We start from the raw sequence: 20,000 nt of genomic DNA, 5'->3' as shown, positions 1-20,000 counted from the left end.
GAGTTTTACACCATTTAACATTTACAGGGCTGCTGTTTGAGTCCTACACTATGCAACATTTACAGGGCTGCTGTTTGAGTCCTACACTATGCAACATTTACAGGGCTGCTGTTTGAGTCCTACACTATGCAACATTTACAGGGCTGCTGTTTGAGTCCTACACTATGCAACATGTACATTAATGAACTGGCACACAGGAGCACCCTCTGGGTACAGAAGAAAACACCCAACACATATTGAAATACTGAATTAAACAAACACACCCTTCCCCGAAATTCCCACACACTGAAGGCATCCACTGTTGTGACTACCACACACAGATTGTTCCTCAGTTGAGCAAAGTCCATTATAGCCCTGTCACCATAACACTGTAAACCTGAACAAGTTCAGAGTACTTAAAACTTTTGATGTAACCGATTACATAATAAAATTTGAGTACATATATACAGTACTGTGCAAAAGTTTTAGGCAGGTGTGAAAAAATGCTGTAAACTAAGAATGCTTTCAAAAATGGAAGTGTTAACAGTTTATTTTCATCAATTCGTCATAAATTAACAAAATGCAGTGAAGGAACAGAAGAAAATTCTAAATTAAATCAATATTTGGTGTGACCACCCTTTGCCTTCAAAATAGCATAAATTCTTCCAGATACACTTGCGCACAGTTTTTGAAGGAACTCGGCTGGTAAATTGTTCCAAACATCTTGGAGAACTAACCACAGACCTTCTGTGGATGTAGGCTTCCTAAAATTCTTCTGTCTCTTCATGTAAACCCAGACAGACTTGATGATGTAGAGATCAGGGCTCTGTGGGGGTCATACCATCACTTGCAGGACTTTCTGTTCTTCTTTAAGCTGAAGATAGTTGTTAATGACATTGGCTGTATGTTTGGGGTTATGTTCCTGCTGCAGAATACATTTGGTGCCAATCATACGCCTCCCTGATGGTATTGCATGATGGATTAGTATCTGCCTGTATTTCTCAGCATTGAGGACACCATTCATCCTGACCAAATCTCAAACTCCACTTGCAGAAATGCAGCCCCAAACTGGAAAGGAACCTCTACCATGCTTCACTGCTGCCTGCAGACTCTCATTATTGTACCTCTCTCCAGCCCTTCGGCGAACAAACTGCCTTCTTCTACAGCCAAATATTTCTAATTTTGACTCATCAGTCCAGAGTACCTTCTGCCATGTTTCTGCACCCCAGTTTCTATGTTTTCGTGCTTAGTTCAGTCTTGGCCTTGTTTCCTTGTCGGGGTAGAGCTTTTTGGCTGCAACTCTTCCATGAAGACCACTTCTGGCCAGACTTCCCCGGACAGTAAATATCTGTACCAGGGTACCACTGGTTTCTGCCAGTTCTGAGCTGATGCCACTGCTTGAAATCTTCCGATTTCGAAGGTAAATAAGCTTGATGTGTTTTTCATCAGCTGCATTAAGTTTCCTTGGCTGACCACTGCGTCTACGATCCTCAACGTCTTCTTCAAAAGAGCTTGAACTGCACATTTTGAAACCCCTGTCTGCTTTGAAATCTTTGTCTGGGAGAGACCCTGCTGATGCAGTATAACTACGTTGTGTCTTGTTGCTGTGCTCAGTCTTACCATGTAAATGGATAAAAAATAAACATTTATAAGGAATTCTTGAGATGAGGGACAAAACATGTCCGTGAGATAAAACTCATTGTAATTCTTAAAATGTGTTTAAAAAATGTGAAATAATTAGATCAAACAATAAAACAAGAACTTATGTATACCACAAAACGTTAATTAATGTTTTTTACAAATATTTTATTATTTTACATCACCTAGTGTGCTGCCTGAACCTAAAAATACCCTTGTCCGAAAGGAAGATTCATGACTTTACAATACTTAAATAATAGTTCTAAATAAAATAAAACAAATACAATAGCTACTATGATCATGTATTTTAAGTAATTATTCAAACTGTATAGAAATTTACTACTTAAAAAATATATTTATGTACTTTTTACGTGATTGAAATTGTGTCCGGAGTTTCTGTCAACACCATAAGATTTTTCTAAAAATGCAAAAAATCAGGCATTATATTGGCCAACTCACTCTCTAAGGACCCCTTTTCCACTTCCTGTTTGGTGGACATGCCATGAGGCCACTGCTCTGGCTAGTAAATATTTCAAATTTTTTCCTGAATTATCTTCTTTTATAAAACCAGCTATGTCACAACCATAGAGTGTCAACACCGTGGACGATAAAATTCAAGGTTTATGTGATTTTATTAAGGAATACAAGTTTAATCTAACTTTATTGTTGAAGCCACATGCAGCTAGTGAAAAAAAAGATGGCTTCTGCAAAGAAATCACATGTTGTGATGAAAAATAGAAGATTTCGTCAACACCGTAATACTCCATTTGACTCCATTAGACGTCAACACCATAAGACATTTTGTCTTATGGTGTTGACGACTTACCTTATGGTGTTGACAAAAATGGACTTAAATGTACCATTTGCCCATTTAATTACATTTTATACATTACTATTGTAGTGTCATTACTTCCTATTTTAATAATATATCTTCTGTGTATTTAACATTTCATGAATATCATAATTTCTGTTTCGTGCGTCAACTCCATAAGATGAGTTTTCTCTTCATTTTTGTTGTTAAAAAGACATTTTATTACATTGTCTCAGATTATCTCAATAAAAACACTGCATTTCCTAAATAAATTTGTAATACCTGTATTTCTGACTCTCATTGTTTGTTTTTGAGAATAAAACATACATTTGTAAATGTATATTTCCCTAGTTATAATAATCGGCAGCTTGATCATATAAATATTTTAAAGTAAATGTATTTGTTTAAAAACATGGATAGAATAACACAACTTAAAATAACCTCCAAAAGTCAAAATACTGCTATGAGTTTATTCAAAATACATTTTTTTAATGTTTCTTGGTGTCTTATGGTGTTGACAAAATCCCAGGCTTGTCCGGCAAACATGACAAAATGGTTAAAAATGTTAAATCTGGGAGATTGTATTTCAACAGCATCAAAAGGCCAACACCTGGGACAACTATGATATATAAATATATTTAGGAAAAATCAACTTTTTATTTTTAGAAATTAAAAACCCATTTTGTCCCTTGTCTCAAGAATCCCTGGTTTACATTTTTCAAAGCAATCTTAGTTCATAGCATTTTTTCACACATGCCTAAAACTTTTGCACTGTACTGTATATATTTTTTAAGTAAACTTAACTTAAAAATTATACATCGGCTATACTGATTTATTTTGTTAGCATTTTCATAATTTTTGAGTTCTCTGAACTCATATTATTCCAAAATCGCACAGGATTTTGCCTCGTCGGAAATTTGTGTTTCTCTGGGTCTTTCACAAACTAGTTATTACGCCCTTACAAGTTTTTGAAAGGGTATTTTCCTTACGTTCCAACTTCTTGCGCAAGCTCTTACTGTAGAGAGAACTGTCATTGGTCGACCGCATTCCCAGTGTTGCCATTGCATTTACATTTACATCTGTGATTTAGCAGACGCTTTTATCCAAAAAGATTTACAAGGAATTTTGCATTTATAGATCAGGAGCAGTTTAGGGGTTCACATTTATACACTTGGTAAGGAGGATTGGGGAATCGAACTAGCAACCTTCCAACCTCTGGATTACTAAACGACTCCTCTACCTTAAGTCTGCTGTCTCCGTCTCTCATCACAAGAGCTTTGCAATGGTGTTCTCAACGACGTTGATGACGTCAGATACTAAAAGAAATTGAGTTATCAGGCAATGTTTACTCAAACAAATACATTCCAATACAATTAAAACCTCTTCACTTGCTCAGAAAACTAATACATTTTAAGTTGGGTCAACTAAATACCAGGTTTTAAGTACTGAATACATAATGTTAATGAGTTAGTAGAACTGTCTGGGTTTACAGTGAAGTTACAACCTGCTGTATTTATGGTAGAGTTCCCAGGCTGCTGTATCTATGGTAGAGTTTACAACCTGATGTATCTATGGTAGAGTTTACAGCCTGATGTATATATGGTAGAGTTTACAGCCTGATGTATATATGGTGAGTTTACAGCCTGCTGTATCTATGGTAGAGTTTACAGCCTGATGTATATATGGTGAGTTTACAGCCTGATGTATATATGGTGAGTTTACAGCCTGATGTATATATGGTGAGTTTACAGCCTGATGTATATATGGTGAGTTTACAGCCTGATGTATATATGGTGAGTTTACAGCCTGATGTATATATGGTGAGTTTACAGCCTGATGTATATATGGTAGAGTTTACAGCCTGATGTATATGGTAGAGTTTACAGCCTGATGTATATATGGTAGAGTTTACAGGCTGCTGTATATATGGTGGAGTTTACAGGCTGCTGTATCTATGGTAGAGTTTACAGGCTGCTGTATATATGGTGGAGTTTACAGCCTGATGTATATATGGTAGAGTTTACAGCCTGCTGTATCTATGGTAGAGTTTACAGGCTGCTGTATATATGGTGGAGTTTACAGCCTGATGTATATATGGTAGAGTTTACAGCCTGATGTATATATGGTAGAGTTTACAGCCTGATGTATATATGGTGAGTTTACAGCCTGATGTATATATGGTGAGTTTACAGCCTGATGTATATATGGTGAGTTTACAGCCTGATGTATATATGGTAGTTTACAGCCTGCTGTATCTATGGTAGAGTTTACAGGCTGATGTATATATGGTAGAGTTTACAGGCTGCTGTATCTATGGTGGAGTTTACAGGCTGCTGTATCTATGGTAGAGTTTACAGGCTGCTGTATCTATGGTGGAGTTTACAGGCTGCTGTATCTATGGTAGAGTTTACAGGCTGCTGTATATATGGTGAGTTTACAGGATGCTGTATCTATGGTAGAGTTTACAGCCTGATGTATATATGGTGGAGTTTACAGGCTGCTGTATCTATGGTGGAGTTTACAGGCTGCTGTTGGTGCACACAGACTTTTAACTTAAAGTAGAAAAAAACGCACTCTCAAGCTTGTCTCATTACTTATTTATTTTGACCAGTTAATCCACAGACGAGTTTCGGCCTAAGCCATCGTCAGTTTGTGCACAGACTGTAGAACCTCACCATGAAACATGTCAGAATTGCGATGGAGTTGACAGACACACACCAGACAAAGACTTCAGTAACTAGGAAGCCAAGGGGAAGACGGCAGAGGGCTGTGAGCTGAGTACAGTATTGATATCACACACCAGAAATATATATATATAGAGAGAGAGATGAAGGATAGATAGATAGAGGGGAAGGAGTGTGAGAGAGAAGGAGAGAGAGATAGAAGGAGAGAGGGAGAGCAAGTGAGTGGTAGAGAAAGAGAATGAATCAGACTAAAATATGACCCTGGGGTGCAGTACTTGTTTAGGTCACAGGAGCTGTTGGTTCACTTTAATGTCACCTCGCCATGGAACAGATGTGGCACTGATGCGGCCCAGGTGCGGCCCTGATGTGGCCCTGATGTGGCCCTGATGCTGCCTAGTTTAGCAGTCATTTGTTCATTCATGTGTACTGCCACCTCCCCCAGCTCTTAGAGTGGGCTGGGACTACCGGCTGAAGGAATTTATGAAGAAACTATGGAGAGAGAAGAGGAGAGGAGAGGAGAGAGAGGAAAGGAGAGGAGGGTGAAGAGGAGGAGAGAGAGGAAAGGAGAGGAGGGTTTAGAAGAGGAGTGAGAGGAGATGAGAGGAGAGAGAACACGAGGAGGAGAGGAGAGTAAAGAGAATGAGATAGATAGAGGAGATGAGAGCAAACAAGAGGAGAGAGAGTCGAGGAGGGCAAACAGGAGGAGAGAGAAGAGAGAAGAGGAGGAGGAACAGGAGGAGAGAGAGAAGAGGAGGGTGAACAGGAGGAGGAACAGGAGGAGAGAGAGGAGAGCAAACAGGAGGAGAGAGAGAAGAGGAGTGCGAACAGGAGGAGAGAGAGGAGAGGAGAGGAGGGTGAACAGGAGGAGAGAGAGAAGAGGAGAGCGAACAGGAGGAGAGAGAGGAGAGGAGAGGAGGGTGAACAGGAGGAGAGAGAGAAGAGGAGAGCGAACAGGAGGAGAGAGAGAAGAGGAGAGGAGGGTGAACAGGAGGAGAGAGAGGAGAGGAGAGGAGGGTGAACAGGAGGAGAGAGAGAAGAGCGAACAGGAGGAGAGAGAGGAGAGGAGAGGAGGGTGAACAGGAGGAGAGAGAGAAGAGGAGAGCGAACAGGAGGAGAGAGAGGAGAGGAGAGGAGGGTGAACAGGAGGAGAGAGAGAAGAGCGAACAGGAGGATAGAAGGGGAAAATAAAGCAAGGGGAGGAGAGAGAGAGGAGGAGAAGGAGAGATGAGAGGAGAGCGAGTGAAGAAAGAGAGATAGAGTAAGGAGAGGCGCGTGTAAGAGGGCAGCCAAAGATGTTACCAAATATGGAGAACAGCATGCTGGAAGGTTAAAGCATGTCTGAGCATTATGGCCCAGCAGAACGCTTTAGACCGTGTGACATCCATATACATATGCACATAAGTTGGAAGTCACATCTGTCCTGAAGTTCTGTCGGTGACAATGGGGCAAGCAAACACCTGGGGCTACAGGAAGGGAGGTTCTGTATCTAGTTAAGGGGTTGCTGGGCCTACAGGAAGGGAGGTTCTGTATCTAGTTAAGGGGTTGCTGGGCCTACAGGAAGGAAGGTTCTGGGCCTACAGGAGAGGAGGTCCTGTATCTAGTAAAGGGGTTGAAAAAGGCCATTGTCAGTAATGAAGTGACCATCAACCTCTGGGCTCTTTTCTGCTCTCAGTCCTTGAAGACAAAACACACTTAAATAAAACTATTAGTGTGTGATGGAAGTACTCTCATAGTTGTAATAGAAACAGCACACAAACAGACTCACACACACACACACACACACACACACACACACACACACACACACACACACACACACACACACACACAAACACACACACACACACACACGTCAGCAAGGATCTACCCCTCCACAGACAGACACAAACACTGTGCAGAGTAAGTAAGGTCCCCCCGACACACACACACACCCGCCTCCAAACACAAACACAAACTTTAGAATTGAGACAGGACTAAGCCATGCAAAAAGATCTTTACCAGAAGGTTCCCTCTTTTCTGTTTGAATTGGATAATGATCTACTTGCTAGTGCTACTGGGCGCCTTGTCTGTGTGCTAGCATTAGCTTAGTGTTGAGCAGTTGAGGCAAGTGACCTTACAAGTGGCCTTTGCTGTCGCCACTCCACGTCTGTGGAACCAGCTCCCTCAGGACATTAGATCCGCCCCCTCTATTTCTGCCTTCAAGTCTAGGCTAAAAACCCACCTTTACTCCCTGGCCTTCCTTTCCCCCTGAACTGTTAACCCCCTGTTCTTGCCTATGTGGGCTGTTATTGTATTATTGTTATACTGTATTATTTGCCTTTTATGTCATTGTAAAGCACTTTGGTCAGTTTATGCTGTATATAAATGTGCTCTATAAATAAAGCTTACTTACTTACTTACTTACTTACTTACTTACTTACTTACAACATCTCTCACGAGAGTGAGTCACTGCCTATCATGCTTTCAGTCTCTTTCAGACAAAAGCCCTTCAGTGCTCTAATCTTTGATGTGGAGTCCTAGCCTGTCTGTTATTGTTATAGTGTTGAACTCTCTCTCTCTCTCTCTTTCTCCCTCTCTCTCCCAGTGTGCTGCTCCTGATGTGTTGGTTGTTATTGCTGTAGCTGTCGGCACCATGTGAAAGGCTAGTGATCGATAAACTAAGATCATGGGACAGCTCATGCCTTCTTTATTGGACAGTGTTTGTGTCCTAATCAGAAACTCCATGCCTTTTTGTCCACACACCCTGTTTTATCAGCTCGGGCTCACTACCTCCGTACCCGGATGTTTATCAGTTATTCAGCCCGCGTGCTTCACTCGTCTGCCCTCCGGGTCTCCGGTCCATTTCCTTGTTACGACTCATTATCTCAGGGCTCCGCCACCCACCGAGGCCAGCTGCAAGTGCGGGGTTTAAGCGCGCTCACCCACCTGAGCCACTCTTCGCCACGCAACAACCCCCCGCGAACATTCCACGCGCGGGCCATAAACACTCAGCACCTTGGACAGCGCTCACGTGCACTCTTCATGATTAAGTGGGCGCGCGAATCTTACTGAAAACAACATGTAAACTGCGAACTCTTCACCCCAAACAAATCAAAATAGTTTTAATATTAAATAAATACACTCAGCTTTATTACCCATTTAGTTGATACCCAAGAATAAAAAAGAGTAAACCGTGATCAAACAATGCCATCCTAAACACGAAAGATTAAGAAAATCATGTAACCTTAGAGAGCACTCCGTGTGTCCATGTAGCCCCCCTGGGCACCCATTTCTGCCTCCCTTAGAAGAGAGCTGCGCATAGGCTCCTGCACGTGTGCATCTGTTGGAATTAAGTAAAACAGCAGAATTCTCACCCTTATAGATGAACTCCTCCGTCTCCAAGTCGAAGCCTTCCCGGAGGCACTTCCTCCACAGCCCCGAGATGGTGGAGTTGAACTGCCGACTGCACTGCGACTCCATGGCCGGGGCAGCGGCCACAACCTGCCGCTTCCCCCTCAGAAGAGCTCCGTCACTCGGCCCCGGGGTTTTCCTCTCCACTGTACCCTTCGGAGGCATCCGGAGCGGCAGGTTGTGGTTGGAGATGTAGATGAAACCCGGGTCTTTCCTCTTGTTGTTGGCATAATTTTTACAGCGTTCCCGGTGTCTCCGCGCGTCCGTCTCATACCAGTGGTCAGTGCAAATAGCCATCGCAAGTAAAGCCAGCGAGCAGAGCGCCAAGAACAGTCCCGCGCCAGTGAGAATCTTCATGGCAGCCATCTTCCTCGCGCAACGGAGAGCGCAGACAGACTGGATCCTCCGGAAACCTGCGGCACAATTTACAGATTCCCCGTGCACACAACCGCGATCATGACGGACGCCACCCCCCGTCCCCAATGACTGCTTTAGGTTTCAGTGGAGAGCTGAGACAGATGCGACGCTCGTCCCACCATCTGCTCCGGAATGACACAGAGCGAGAGAGGCAGGGAGAGGATGCCTGTCGAGGGATGCTGCCTGCCTGCGAGGAGCCGGATGGTGATGCAATGCGCTCTGTCTCCGCTGGGGCTGATGCGGAACAGACGCGGGAATCAGAGCGGAGACGCGGAAACTGCCAGTACCAGCGGGGCGGGTAGTGACTGACAGCTGGTAGAAGCGTCACAGAGAATGGACCTCTGCCTCACTTACTCTGCTCGGGAAAAAAACACTTGTCATGCAGGGAACTTCGGGAGCAGCAATCTCTTCACAAACGCGTCCTCGGGTTTGTTTACATGTTTGTACGCAACTGCCCGGGTTTGCAGGGCTGTGATTGGATGATAGGTGGATGTTGGTGAAGCAGAAAGTGGTTAGTGGGCTAATTGACCACGCACCCTTGGCCCAGAATAGCCATTTAAACCTCATGGAAGACTATTGTTCGTCTATTGTCTGCGAATGCTAAACCGGAATAAGTTAGTGGTAGTCTACAAGAACAACAACTGATGGGCATTATGATGACAAGCACATGAACACTGGGTTGATCATGGCAGGCAGATGGTCAAGATAAAATACAAGGCTTGCATCAGTAGGCTGCTGTAATAATAATAATAATAATAAAGCTTTATTTGTATAGCACCTTTCATACAAAAAATGCAGCTCAAAGTGCTTTACATAGAGACATAATCAGGAGCATTCACAAAATAAAAGAATCCAACACAAGCAGTAACATTTCACACATTTCAAATATGTAAAGATTTAAAACATCTAAAACAATCAGGGGCACATCACACAATAAAAGATATAAAAGAGAAAAATAATACAAGAGAAAAAAAAAGATATAAGAGATTTAAAATAAATAAAAAATAAATATAAAAGGATTTAAAAGATAAACACAATCAGGTCTTCCTAAATGCTTTCATATATAAAAATGTTTTCAGGTATTTTTTAAAGATACCAAGTTACCATGGCGGCGCATACACACGCAGGGGCTTGGGGCTCTCCAGACTTTTAGGTTTTTGTTAGTAAATGTTAAGTTGTAGTCTTAGTTTAATTTAAGTTTAATTGTGAAGTTGTTGCCACGCAACATCTTGGGGGTCTCCTGACCATAGATTTTTGTTATAGTACTAGTTTAGTTATAGTTTTATTTTAGTTTTAGTGAAATTGTTTACTTGGGTTGCCATGGCGATGGATACACAGCTCTCCCACTGATCTCTTTTTGTGATCAGTGAGCTCTCCAGGCTAAACGTTTTTGTTTTTTCAACCGCTCTCTAGCCCTTTCACATGTCCCCCCATGTTTCAAAGCATCAACCATCATACCTGTGCCAAAAAAGACTGAAGTCAAGTGCCTGAACGACTATAGGCCAGTGGCTCTCACCCCCATACCTGCTAAATGCTTGGAAAGGCTGGTCATGAAACACATAAAAGGCATCACACCAGCTTCCTTTGATCAACACCAATTTGCCTACAAAGCGAACAGATCCACAGAGGATGCAGTAGCCCTGCTGCTTAACACTGCACTGGAGCACCTGGAGTTACAGAACACTTACATCCGTATTCTCTTTATAGATTACAGTTCTGCATTCAATACGATCCTTCCAGGCAAACTCATCTCCAAACTTCAGGACTTAAACCTCAATGCTACACTGTGTAACTGGGTATTGGACTTCCTGACCAATCGCACACAGAGTGTACAACTGGGGAAGCATCACTCTTCAAATCTGACCATCAGCACTGGCGCCCCACAAGGTTGCGTGCTCAGCCCACTTTTATACACCCTCTACACCCATGACTGTGCTCCCTCCTGCCCATCCAACTACATCTTCAAATTTGCAGATGATACAACAGTGCTTGGCCTCATCTCCAACAACGATGAGGCTGCCTACAGGCAAGAAGTGGGAAACCTGGCAGTCTGGTGTTCTGAGCACAACATCAGTCTCAACATTAAGAAAACAAAAGAGCTGATCATTGACTTCCGGAAGTCTTCCCAGCATAATCACCATCTCCCACTCTACATCAACGGTGAAGAGGTTGAGCGTGTCACCTCTCTAAAGTTCCTGGGTCTGACACTGACGGAGGAGTTCTGGAGTCCTGGGTCAAAAACACAGCTTTCGTTTTAGGGAAGGCCCAGCAACGCCTCTTTTACCTCCGGAAGTTGAGGAAAGAACACCTTCCTCAGAGGCTGCAGTATAATTTATACCACTGCGCTATAGAGAGTGTGCTTACATACTGCCTGAATGTATGGTCCTACAGCTGCACAAAGGCGGAGCAGGCAACCATCCAGAGGCTGATTAAAACAGCGGGAAGGATCATTGGAGTAGAGCTGCCCGACATCTTGTCCATCTCCTCCTCCCGTTGCCTGCAGCGCTCTAAACGCATCCTCACAGACAGGGGTGCAACTGCCCAGTGTCAGGGGGGTATGCAGCAACAATTTTGGCGCTGTATGTTTGACAGCACAGCTAACATGAACAGCTAATGGTAACCATGGTAACCAGAGTTACGTTTCCAGCTTCTTGTTAGTTACTGTGAATGCTACCAGAGCCCGTCTGCCACCTTATATCTACCAGTTGTTATTTTTGCCTTAATAAAATTGAGATGTGTCATACATGGGATTGGTAAAGTAGGGGGTTAACCAAAATCTAAATGTAGCTATCATCAGCCTAACTGATGAGGCTTAAGCTAGCCATAAACCCCTATTTGGCTGCTACATTTCTATGTTAGCAAACGCAAGCTAGCCTGCTAGCTAGTCTGTTAACATTATTTGCAAGCCTCCAAGCACAAACGTAAAGTCACCTTAAAACCTACCTGTTGCCTTTCACCATCCGCTTATTTAATTGCTGTCGCATCCCCTGACATGTCTTCTCCTTTTCCCTCTTTCTTTTTCTGTACTCAAAGCTCCCAACAGCTTTTTTGCTTTATCCATCTTCCATCCAACCAACTCACTACTCGTAGCTTAGTTCGAACTGCTTGTGTGTTTAGCGGTCACGGCCTCACGTTCCCTCTTCTATGTCAAAATTCTATTATGGAATCTTAAGAGATAAGGCGCCTACTCTAGCCTGTTTAGTGCACTAAAATGTTATAAAATTAAGGAAATGCAGAAACAGCAGCTACATATAGAAAATACCCCAAACATGTTTTTTTTTTTTTTTTACCATCGCTTTGGCTCTCCCATGGTGCGGCGCCTCTATGCGCCGCATACAGCGCATACCCACTTTTTGCGCCACTGCTCACAGACCCTTCTCATCCTGCCCATCATCTGTTCCTGTTACTCCCGTCAGGGAAAAGGTTCAGATCAAAAAAGGCACGCACCTCCAGGATGGCAATGAGCTTCTATCCCTGTGCAATAAGGCTCCTCAACAGCTTACCCACCCCACCCCCCTTCATCTCCCCCCGGCCCAGCCCGCCCGGCCCCCCATGGACTGCACTCTAACACTTGATGCACCTTAATATGGAAATATGGAGATATGGAAATATATTGCTTTTATTATTTTTATTATTATTTTTATTATTATTTTTATTATCATTATTTTATGTATGATATTTATGAATCTATTTATGAATTGTTATTTATTATTATTTAGCTGTGTAAGAAGTCTGGTTGCCTCTACTGTCTCGTTGTCTTTGTGGCAATGACAAATAAAGTACTTTGAACTTTGAACTTTGAAAGATACCCACTGAGCTTGCCTGCTTCACGTACAAAGTAATGTAGTCCACTCAGCGACACAAAGTTGACACAAATTCATAGAGACACCAAAACGTGTAGACAGTTCACCATTATCCCAAAGCAGCAGCGCGGCGCGCATGCTTAGATCACACAAAGCAGGCTATAGGCGAGTGTGGGTTTATATATGGAGCGTACGCGCAAATAGCCAACGGAATGGTGCCTTAGGGCATATGACAATTGACGATAACCCGCATGGGAGTTGTCATGGTAACGGCCCTTCGTCTACCAAACTGTGTCGAAATTGGACAAGTGTGAAGGCGCAATCGATACCCCCTGCCCGCGTCCCATATGACATTTTAGGCTGAAAACGCGCTCACGGCGGAATACTGAAGCGTGGCGAGACGCTTCCGTTATGTGGTTTTCTTCTCTGCACAGCAACAACAGCGAGTTGTCTCTTGTCACTGGGAAATGAAACTAGTACAAGAATAGAAAGACCTGTTTCATTTTAGTCATTTATGTCTCGCATACAGAAACCATTGTTCCAGCCGAACTTCACGACAGTATCTTAATGGTTATCTGGAAACTAACTTGCCATCTGGCTTTGTGGGCTGTGACGTGTGTGTGTGTGTTGGAGGGGAGCCGAAAGCATCTGACCGTGTCCGTGCGGTTAGTGTACATATTTGACTGAGTACTTCAGATAGTTGAATAATCCCGGTCGTGCGCGAGTGTGGGGTGGGGGTGGAGGGTTCGAAGTCCTTCCTCTTTTCTGCATCGTTTAAGAATGTGTGCAATCACGAGCTAAACCGAAAACGAAGACAGAGCCAACCTCACGAACCTAAACTATATTTCACGCAGGTATACCTCTTTTAAAAATCATTTGTGTTTTGATTAGGACTGTACTTTAGTGTAAGTGAATATTTATTTAAAAGCAATAACATTTTAAATTAGGTTACAATTACTGTTACATTATAAATTATTTAACATTATACGTTCAGATGTACAACAGCGTTCTGTTTTCATAGATTAAACATATTTAGTTGCTTACTGGAAGGCTTGGTATTCAGGTTAGTCACAGTAGCCTATATAGAAATGTCATGCATATTGATCACTGACTGATCCAATGTAATGTTTTCATACAAACATAAATTATTGCCCCCCTCCATATGTAACTCACAGTGATTTGGTTACCGAGAGTCACTGGTATTGAATAGGATTTCAGTAACTTTGATAAGCTCTACATACAGTACGCCTGTACTGAATTGTTCTTTCATCACATATTGAACAGGCCTAAACCAGCACAAATAAGACATATTCTAAATGCCTATGATTATGTCCTGAGAATGGTGCTGTCAATCGATTTAATGATGAACTAAATCATTCCACAATGTGTTGCGATAAATCGCTTTTTTTCATTTTAAGACAGCTTGTAATATATATTTGCATGTTCATGGAATTAATGTAGAACTTACCCAAACAAGTATATTTCAATTAAAATATACTTTGAACACAGATTCTCTATTGTGAGCTACTGTGTTAAACATAACGTGCGAAGGGACTTATTTTTAAACGGATGACATAGAGATGAAGTTGCAGTTTTTGTGACAGTATGCCTAAAATAGGTGAACATGAGTTAAGATATTAGGGTCTTTGGCCACACAATAGTGTGGACACTGACGGCAGAGTTGACAAAAAGTCTATGGGCATGCCACACAAACACACACACACCAGCCTATGGACACACACACTGCCACTGCAAGGGTCAGTGGGCAGAGGGTGCAGAGGGGCGTAATAGTGTGTTTAAAAAGTATAGCGGTGTATATGAGATTATTAGTCTGTTTGAAGAGTGTAGCAGTGAGATTATTAGTCTAGATTATTAAAAAGAAGTAAAAGATATGAGTATGACACCTCTTTACAGTTTATATTGTAATACCAAACAAATAATTCTAAAATTCTGCAATATGCGTCATGACAGCAATATTATAATACATAATATTATAATATTATAATATAATACATATAATAATAATCTTATTTCTGCGGTAGAGGAGAAAAAAAGTATATAGATGCTTCTCAGTTCAGTGAGTGAAACCACAACACAACATGCTGCCATTAGCTGTCTACTGCAGCCCTGATACTGATCCATTAGCTATCTACTGCATCCCTGATGCTGATCCATGGTGTCCAGTGTTGGGACTAACGCGTTACTAAGTAACGCGTTACTGTAATTCCACTACTTTTAGCGGTAACGAGCCGGTAACTAAGTATTCTTTTAAATCAAGTAACGCAGTTACAGTTACTGAAATTTAAATGAGTTCGTTACCCGCGTTACTATGCACAAGGCTGTACACAACTGTGTCTCCCATTTTCCAGGACCGCTAAAACACACACACACACACACACACACACACACACACATTGCACTTGCATACAATCACGCACGCACACAAGGATATACAACCGCAATTATCTCCCATTCTCCACGGCCGCTAACACATGTAAATTGCTCTTGTATACAATCGCGCATACATATGGAAAGAAGGGTAGGACACCGATCGTGGTTTCCAACATTTATTGTTTAACCAGAAAACGCGTGGAATTAATTACCACCTGTTTACGGTGTTCGTGTCCTTATCTTGTCTGTCGGTGCAACGGGGAAAGAAGCGCTACCGGGACCAGTGGGAACTTATACAGTTCCTACCTTAATCAGGGTGGGGATTCCCTGTTGTGGCTATGGAGACAAGATAAATGGGTTGGCCAACTGCATTTGAGTACAATGTCGCATTTTACATGCCAGCGAGTAGGATGTATTATAAAGATATTATTCTAATGATATATTTAGCATATTGTGAATACTGTGTGGGTGTTTCAGGGTATTTGGTTAACTGAACCACTAATTGATTATTTTGTATCCCCCTACTTTTTATATGGTGTTAATACTGTAAGCCAATCACTTTAACTTCATTGGGCCTAATGGAGTAAAAAAAACACTGTTAAATGACTAAGACAGTTATTTTGTATTAAGTTAATTGTTAAAGGGGACTTTTGTACTACTGCTTGATTTGACTGTTCTGTAGTGTTCATATTCATGACTTTAAACGTAGATATAAAAAGTAACGTAAAAGTTACTTTCCCTAGTAACTAATTACTTTTGATATACAGTAACTGGTGAAGTAATTCAATTACATTTAAAATAAGTAACTAGTAACTGTAACTAAGTACTAATTTTCAGTAACTTGCCCAACACTGATGGTGTCACATTTTTATGTACTTCACATTTACTGCAATATTCTGCGGAAAACATTTTATAGAAATAAAATGTTTTATTATTATTATTATTATTATATCAATGCGATGCAGAAGTATCAACAGTTTATCTCACAGTCACAGTTTACTGATATGGTGAATACTAACATGGTGAATGTGTGGAGTGTGATCTTGGGTTTGAGAACATTTGTTAAAAACTGTCATGTTCTATGATGATGGCAGGTCTGAGCTGATGTTTGGCTTCGGGTTTAGTGCGACTGTTGTGTTTGTTGATGTGTGATTGTGTGATTGCTGTTAGTGCTTGTTGATTTTGTGTTCACTGTTCATGTTTGTCGATGTGTGTTTGCTGTTCATGTTTGTCGATGTGTGTTTGCTGTTCATGTTTGTCGATGTGTGTTTGCTGTTCATGTTTGTCGATGTGTGTTTGCTGTTCATGCTTGTTGATGTGTGTGTTTGCTGATCATGCTTGTTTATGTGTGTGTTTCCTGTTCATGGTTGTTGATGTGTGTGATTGCTGTTAGTGCTTGTTGATTTTGTGTTCACTGTTCATGTTTGTCGATGTGTGTTTGCTGTTCATGTTTGTTGATGTGTGTGTTTGCTGATCATGCTTGTTGATGTGTGTGTTTGCTGTTCATGCTTGTTGATGTGTGTGTTTGCTGTTCATGCTTGTTGATGTGTGTGTTTGCTGTTCATGCTTGTTTATGTGTGTGTTTCCTGTTCATGGTTGTTGATGTGTGTGATTGCTGTTAGTGCTTGTTGATTTTGTGTTCACTGTTCATGTTTGTCGATGTGTGTTTGCTGTTCATGCTTGTTGATGTGTGTGTTTGCTGTTCATGCTTGTTGATGTGTGTGTTTCCTGTTCATGCTTGTTGATGTGTGTGTTTCCTGTTCATGGTTGTTGATGTGTGTGTTTGCTGTTCATGCTTGTTGATGTGTGTGATTCCTGTTCTGGTTGCAGGTGATCTTTGCTGATGTTCTGGGGTGATGGGCTGTTTGAGCTGCATCTCCTGGGTCAGTCTATAATCAACTCACATCTCACCCTGATTCTCATATCTCAATCACTCACACGTTCAATCACATCTATACTTCACTCTCACATCTCACCTGAGTCTGCTTCAGTCTGTTACATGTCCTCTGTAAGTATCTTCTAAGACTCCTGTTGTTGGTCCCCTGTAGGACCCTAAGCCAGGGGACATGGTTGAAATCGAAAAAGTGCTGTACAGCCACTGGGCCGTGTACGTGGGAGAAGGAGACGTGGTCAACCTCACAGTCTCAGGTACGTCAACCTCACAGTCTCAGGTACGTCAACCTCACAGTCTCAGGTACGTCAACCTCACAGTCTCAGGTACGTCAACCTCAGTCTCAGGTGGTCAACCTCACAGTCTCAGGTACGTCAACCTCACAGTCTCAGGTACGTCAACCTCACAGTCTCAGGTACGTCAACCTCAGTCTCAGGTGGGTCAACCTCACAGTCTCAGGTGGGTCAACCTCACAGTCTCAGGTGGGTCAACCTCACAGTCTCAGGTGTGTCAACCTCACAGTCTCAGGTGTGTCAACCTCACAGTCTCAGGTGTGTCAACCGCAGTCTCAGGTGTGTCAACCTCACAGTCTCAGGTGGGTCAACCTCAGTCTCAGGTGTGTCAACCTCAGTCTCAGGTGTGTCAACCTCAGTCTCAGGTGTGTCAACCACAGTCTCAGGTGTGTCAACCTCACAGTCTCAGGTGTGTCAACCTCACAGTCTCAGGTGTGTCAACCGCAGTCTCAGGTGTGTCAACCTCACAGTCTCAGGTGTGTCAACCTCACAGTCTCAGGTGTGTCAACCTCAGTCTCAGGTGGTCAACCTCACAGTCTCAGGTGTGTCAACCTCACAGTCTCAGGTGTGTCAACCGCAGTCTCAGGTGTATCAACCTCACAGTCTCAGGTACGTCAACCTCACAGTCTCAGGTACGTCAACCTCACAGTCTCAGGTGTGTCAACCGCAGTCTCAGGTGTGTCAACCTCACAGTCTCAGGTACGTCAACCTCACAGTCTCAGGTACGTCAACCTCACAGTCTCAGGTGTGTCAACCGCAGTCTCAGGTGTGTCAACTTCACAGTCTCAGGTACGTCAACCTCACAGTCTCAGGTGTGTCAACCTCACAGTCTCAGGTGTGTCAACCTCACAGTCTCAGGTACGTCAACCTCACAGTCTCAGGTGTGTCAACCTCAGTCTCAGGTGTGTCAACCTCAGTCTCAGGTGTGTCAACCTCAGTCTCAGGTGGTCAACCTCACAGTCTCAGGTGGGTCATTTGGTGGGTGGGTTATTTTAAGAGTACATCTCTGTTGGCCATCAGAGAGATTTTAAGATGATTACATACCTTTTTTCCACTGAAAAGTCCGCAGAAGACAATAAGATATTCCATAGAATACAACATGATATTCCACCTGCTTCTCTGACCCGTCCCGGTTTATTACCTCAGGAAGGAATGATGGGCCTCTAAAACCTGTTGACTATAGTAATAAACCTCTATGTAGCCTCTAAAACCTGTTGACTATAGTAATAAACCTCTATGTAGCCTCTAAAACCTGTTGACTATAGTAATAAACCTCTATGTAGCCTCTAAAACCTGTTGACTATAGTAATAAACCTCTATGTAGCCTCTAAAACCTGTTGACTATAGTAATAAACCTCTATGTAGCCTCTAAAACCTGTTGACTACAGTAATAAACCTCTATGTAGCCTCTAAAACCTGTTGACTACAGTAATAAACCTCTATGTAGCCTCTAAAACCTGTTGACTACAGTAATAAACCTCTATGTAGCCTCTAAAACCTGTTGACTACAGTAATATACTTCTACAGTATGTAGCCTCTAAAACCTGTTGACTATAGTAATAAACCTCTATGTAGCCTCTAAAACCTGTTGACTACAGTAATATACTTCTACAGTATGTAGCCTCTAAAACCTGTTGACTACAGTAATAAACCTCTATGTAGCCTCTAAAACCTGTTGACTATAGTAATAAACCTCTATGTAGCCTCTAAAACCTGTTGACTACAGTAATATACTTCTACAGTATGTAGCCTCTAAAACCTGTTGGTTGACTCCCTCAGGCTCTGCCAGGTACTTACCCATCTCTAAAGGCCACATAAGGCGCAGTAAGTTGTTGGACATGTCGGACGGGTATCCCTACCGCGTGAACAACTACCTGGACGACAGGTACAAGCCACGGCCCACAGCCACCATCGTGGAGGAGGCCAACGCCTGGGTGGACAAGGAGATGGAGTACAACCTGCTGCTGGAGAACTGTGAACACTTTGCCACTCTTCTGCGCTACGGCCACGCAGAGTCCAGACAGGTACGGATGGAGAGAGAGAGAGAGAGAAACAGAGAGAGGGGGGGGGGGGGGTAGAAAGAGAAAGAAAAGGAGAGTAAAAGAGAGGAAGAGAGAGAGATACATGGAGAGGGAGGGAGAGAGATAGAGAGAGAGGGGGAGGAAGACAGAAATAAAGGGGGGGAGAAGGAGAGAGATACATGGAGATGGAGGGAGAGAGATAGAGAGAGGGGGAGAAAGAGAGAAATAGAGGGGGGGGAAGGAGAGAGATAAATGGAGAGGGAGGGAGAGAGAGATAGACAGGGAGATGGAGAGATACATGGGGGGAAGAGAGAGAGGAATGGAGAGGGAGGGAGAGAGAGATAGATAGAGGGGAAGAAAGAGAGAGGGAAACGTACAGAGAGATGGACACATTGACAATAACAGCCAGGGTTGTTATCAGTATGGCTGGCTTGGGCAGTGAAGAAAGGGAACAGCATTCTCATTACACTGAGCAAACCAGGAAGGATGAACAGAAAGGGAGAAGTGGAGTGTGTGTGTGTGCGTGTGAAGCTTCCTAAATGTATGGCCTGTGGTTGACCTGTGTGTGTGTGTGTGTGTGTGTGTGTGTGTGTGTGTTAATCGTGGCCTACTCTCTGCCCAGGTGAAAAGAGACTTGTGTGTGTGTGGCTGCTGTACGGTTTGGGCAGCAATCATCAAGTGG

At 42.8% G+C, this 20,000-nt stretch overlaps 2 protein-coding genes across 2 annotated transcripts in view; one reads left to right on the top strand and one right to left on the bottom strand.

The window, feature by feature from the left end:
- The window catches only part of tmem276b (transmembrane protein 276b), a gene marked incomplete at both ends in the record, with an annotated part of 16,753 nt that extends 7,885 nt beyond the window's left edge, over window positions 1-8,868 (bottom strand). The window contains one exon of the mRNA XM_080857001.1: window positions 8,466-8,868. Coding sequence (XP_080713127.1) covers window positions 8,466-8,868 — 403 coding nt within the window. The remainder of the gene's footprint in view (window positions 1-8,465) is intronic.
- Window positions 8,869-16,969: 8,101 nt separating this feature from the next.
- Window positions 16,970-20,000, top strand: part of LOC308379618 (phospholipase A and acyltransferase 4-like) — a gene marked incomplete at both ends in the record, with an annotated part of 3,085 nt that continues 54 nt past the window's right edge. Inside the window, 4 exons of the mRNA XM_080856832.1 lie at window positions 16,970-16,996; window positions 17,162-17,261; window positions 19,077-19,321; window positions 19,941-20,000. The exon at window positions 19,941-20,000 is cut by the window's right edge and continues 54 nt beyond it. Coding sequence (XP_080712958.1) covers window positions 16,970-16,996; window positions 17,162-17,261; window positions 19,077-19,321; window positions 19,941-20,000 — 432 coding nt within the window. The remainder of the gene's footprint in view (window positions 16,997-17,161; window positions 17,262-19,076; window positions 19,322-19,940) is intronic.

Source organism: Sprattus sprattus, assembly GCF_963457725.1.
Source record: "Sprattus sprattus genome assembly, chromosome: 18".
NCBI classification, from domain to species: domain Eukaryota; kingdom Metazoa; phylum Chordata; class Actinopteri; order Clupeiformes; family Clupeidae; genus Sprattus; species Sprattus sprattus.
This window is presented reverse-complemented; position numbering and strand designations above follow the sequence as displayed.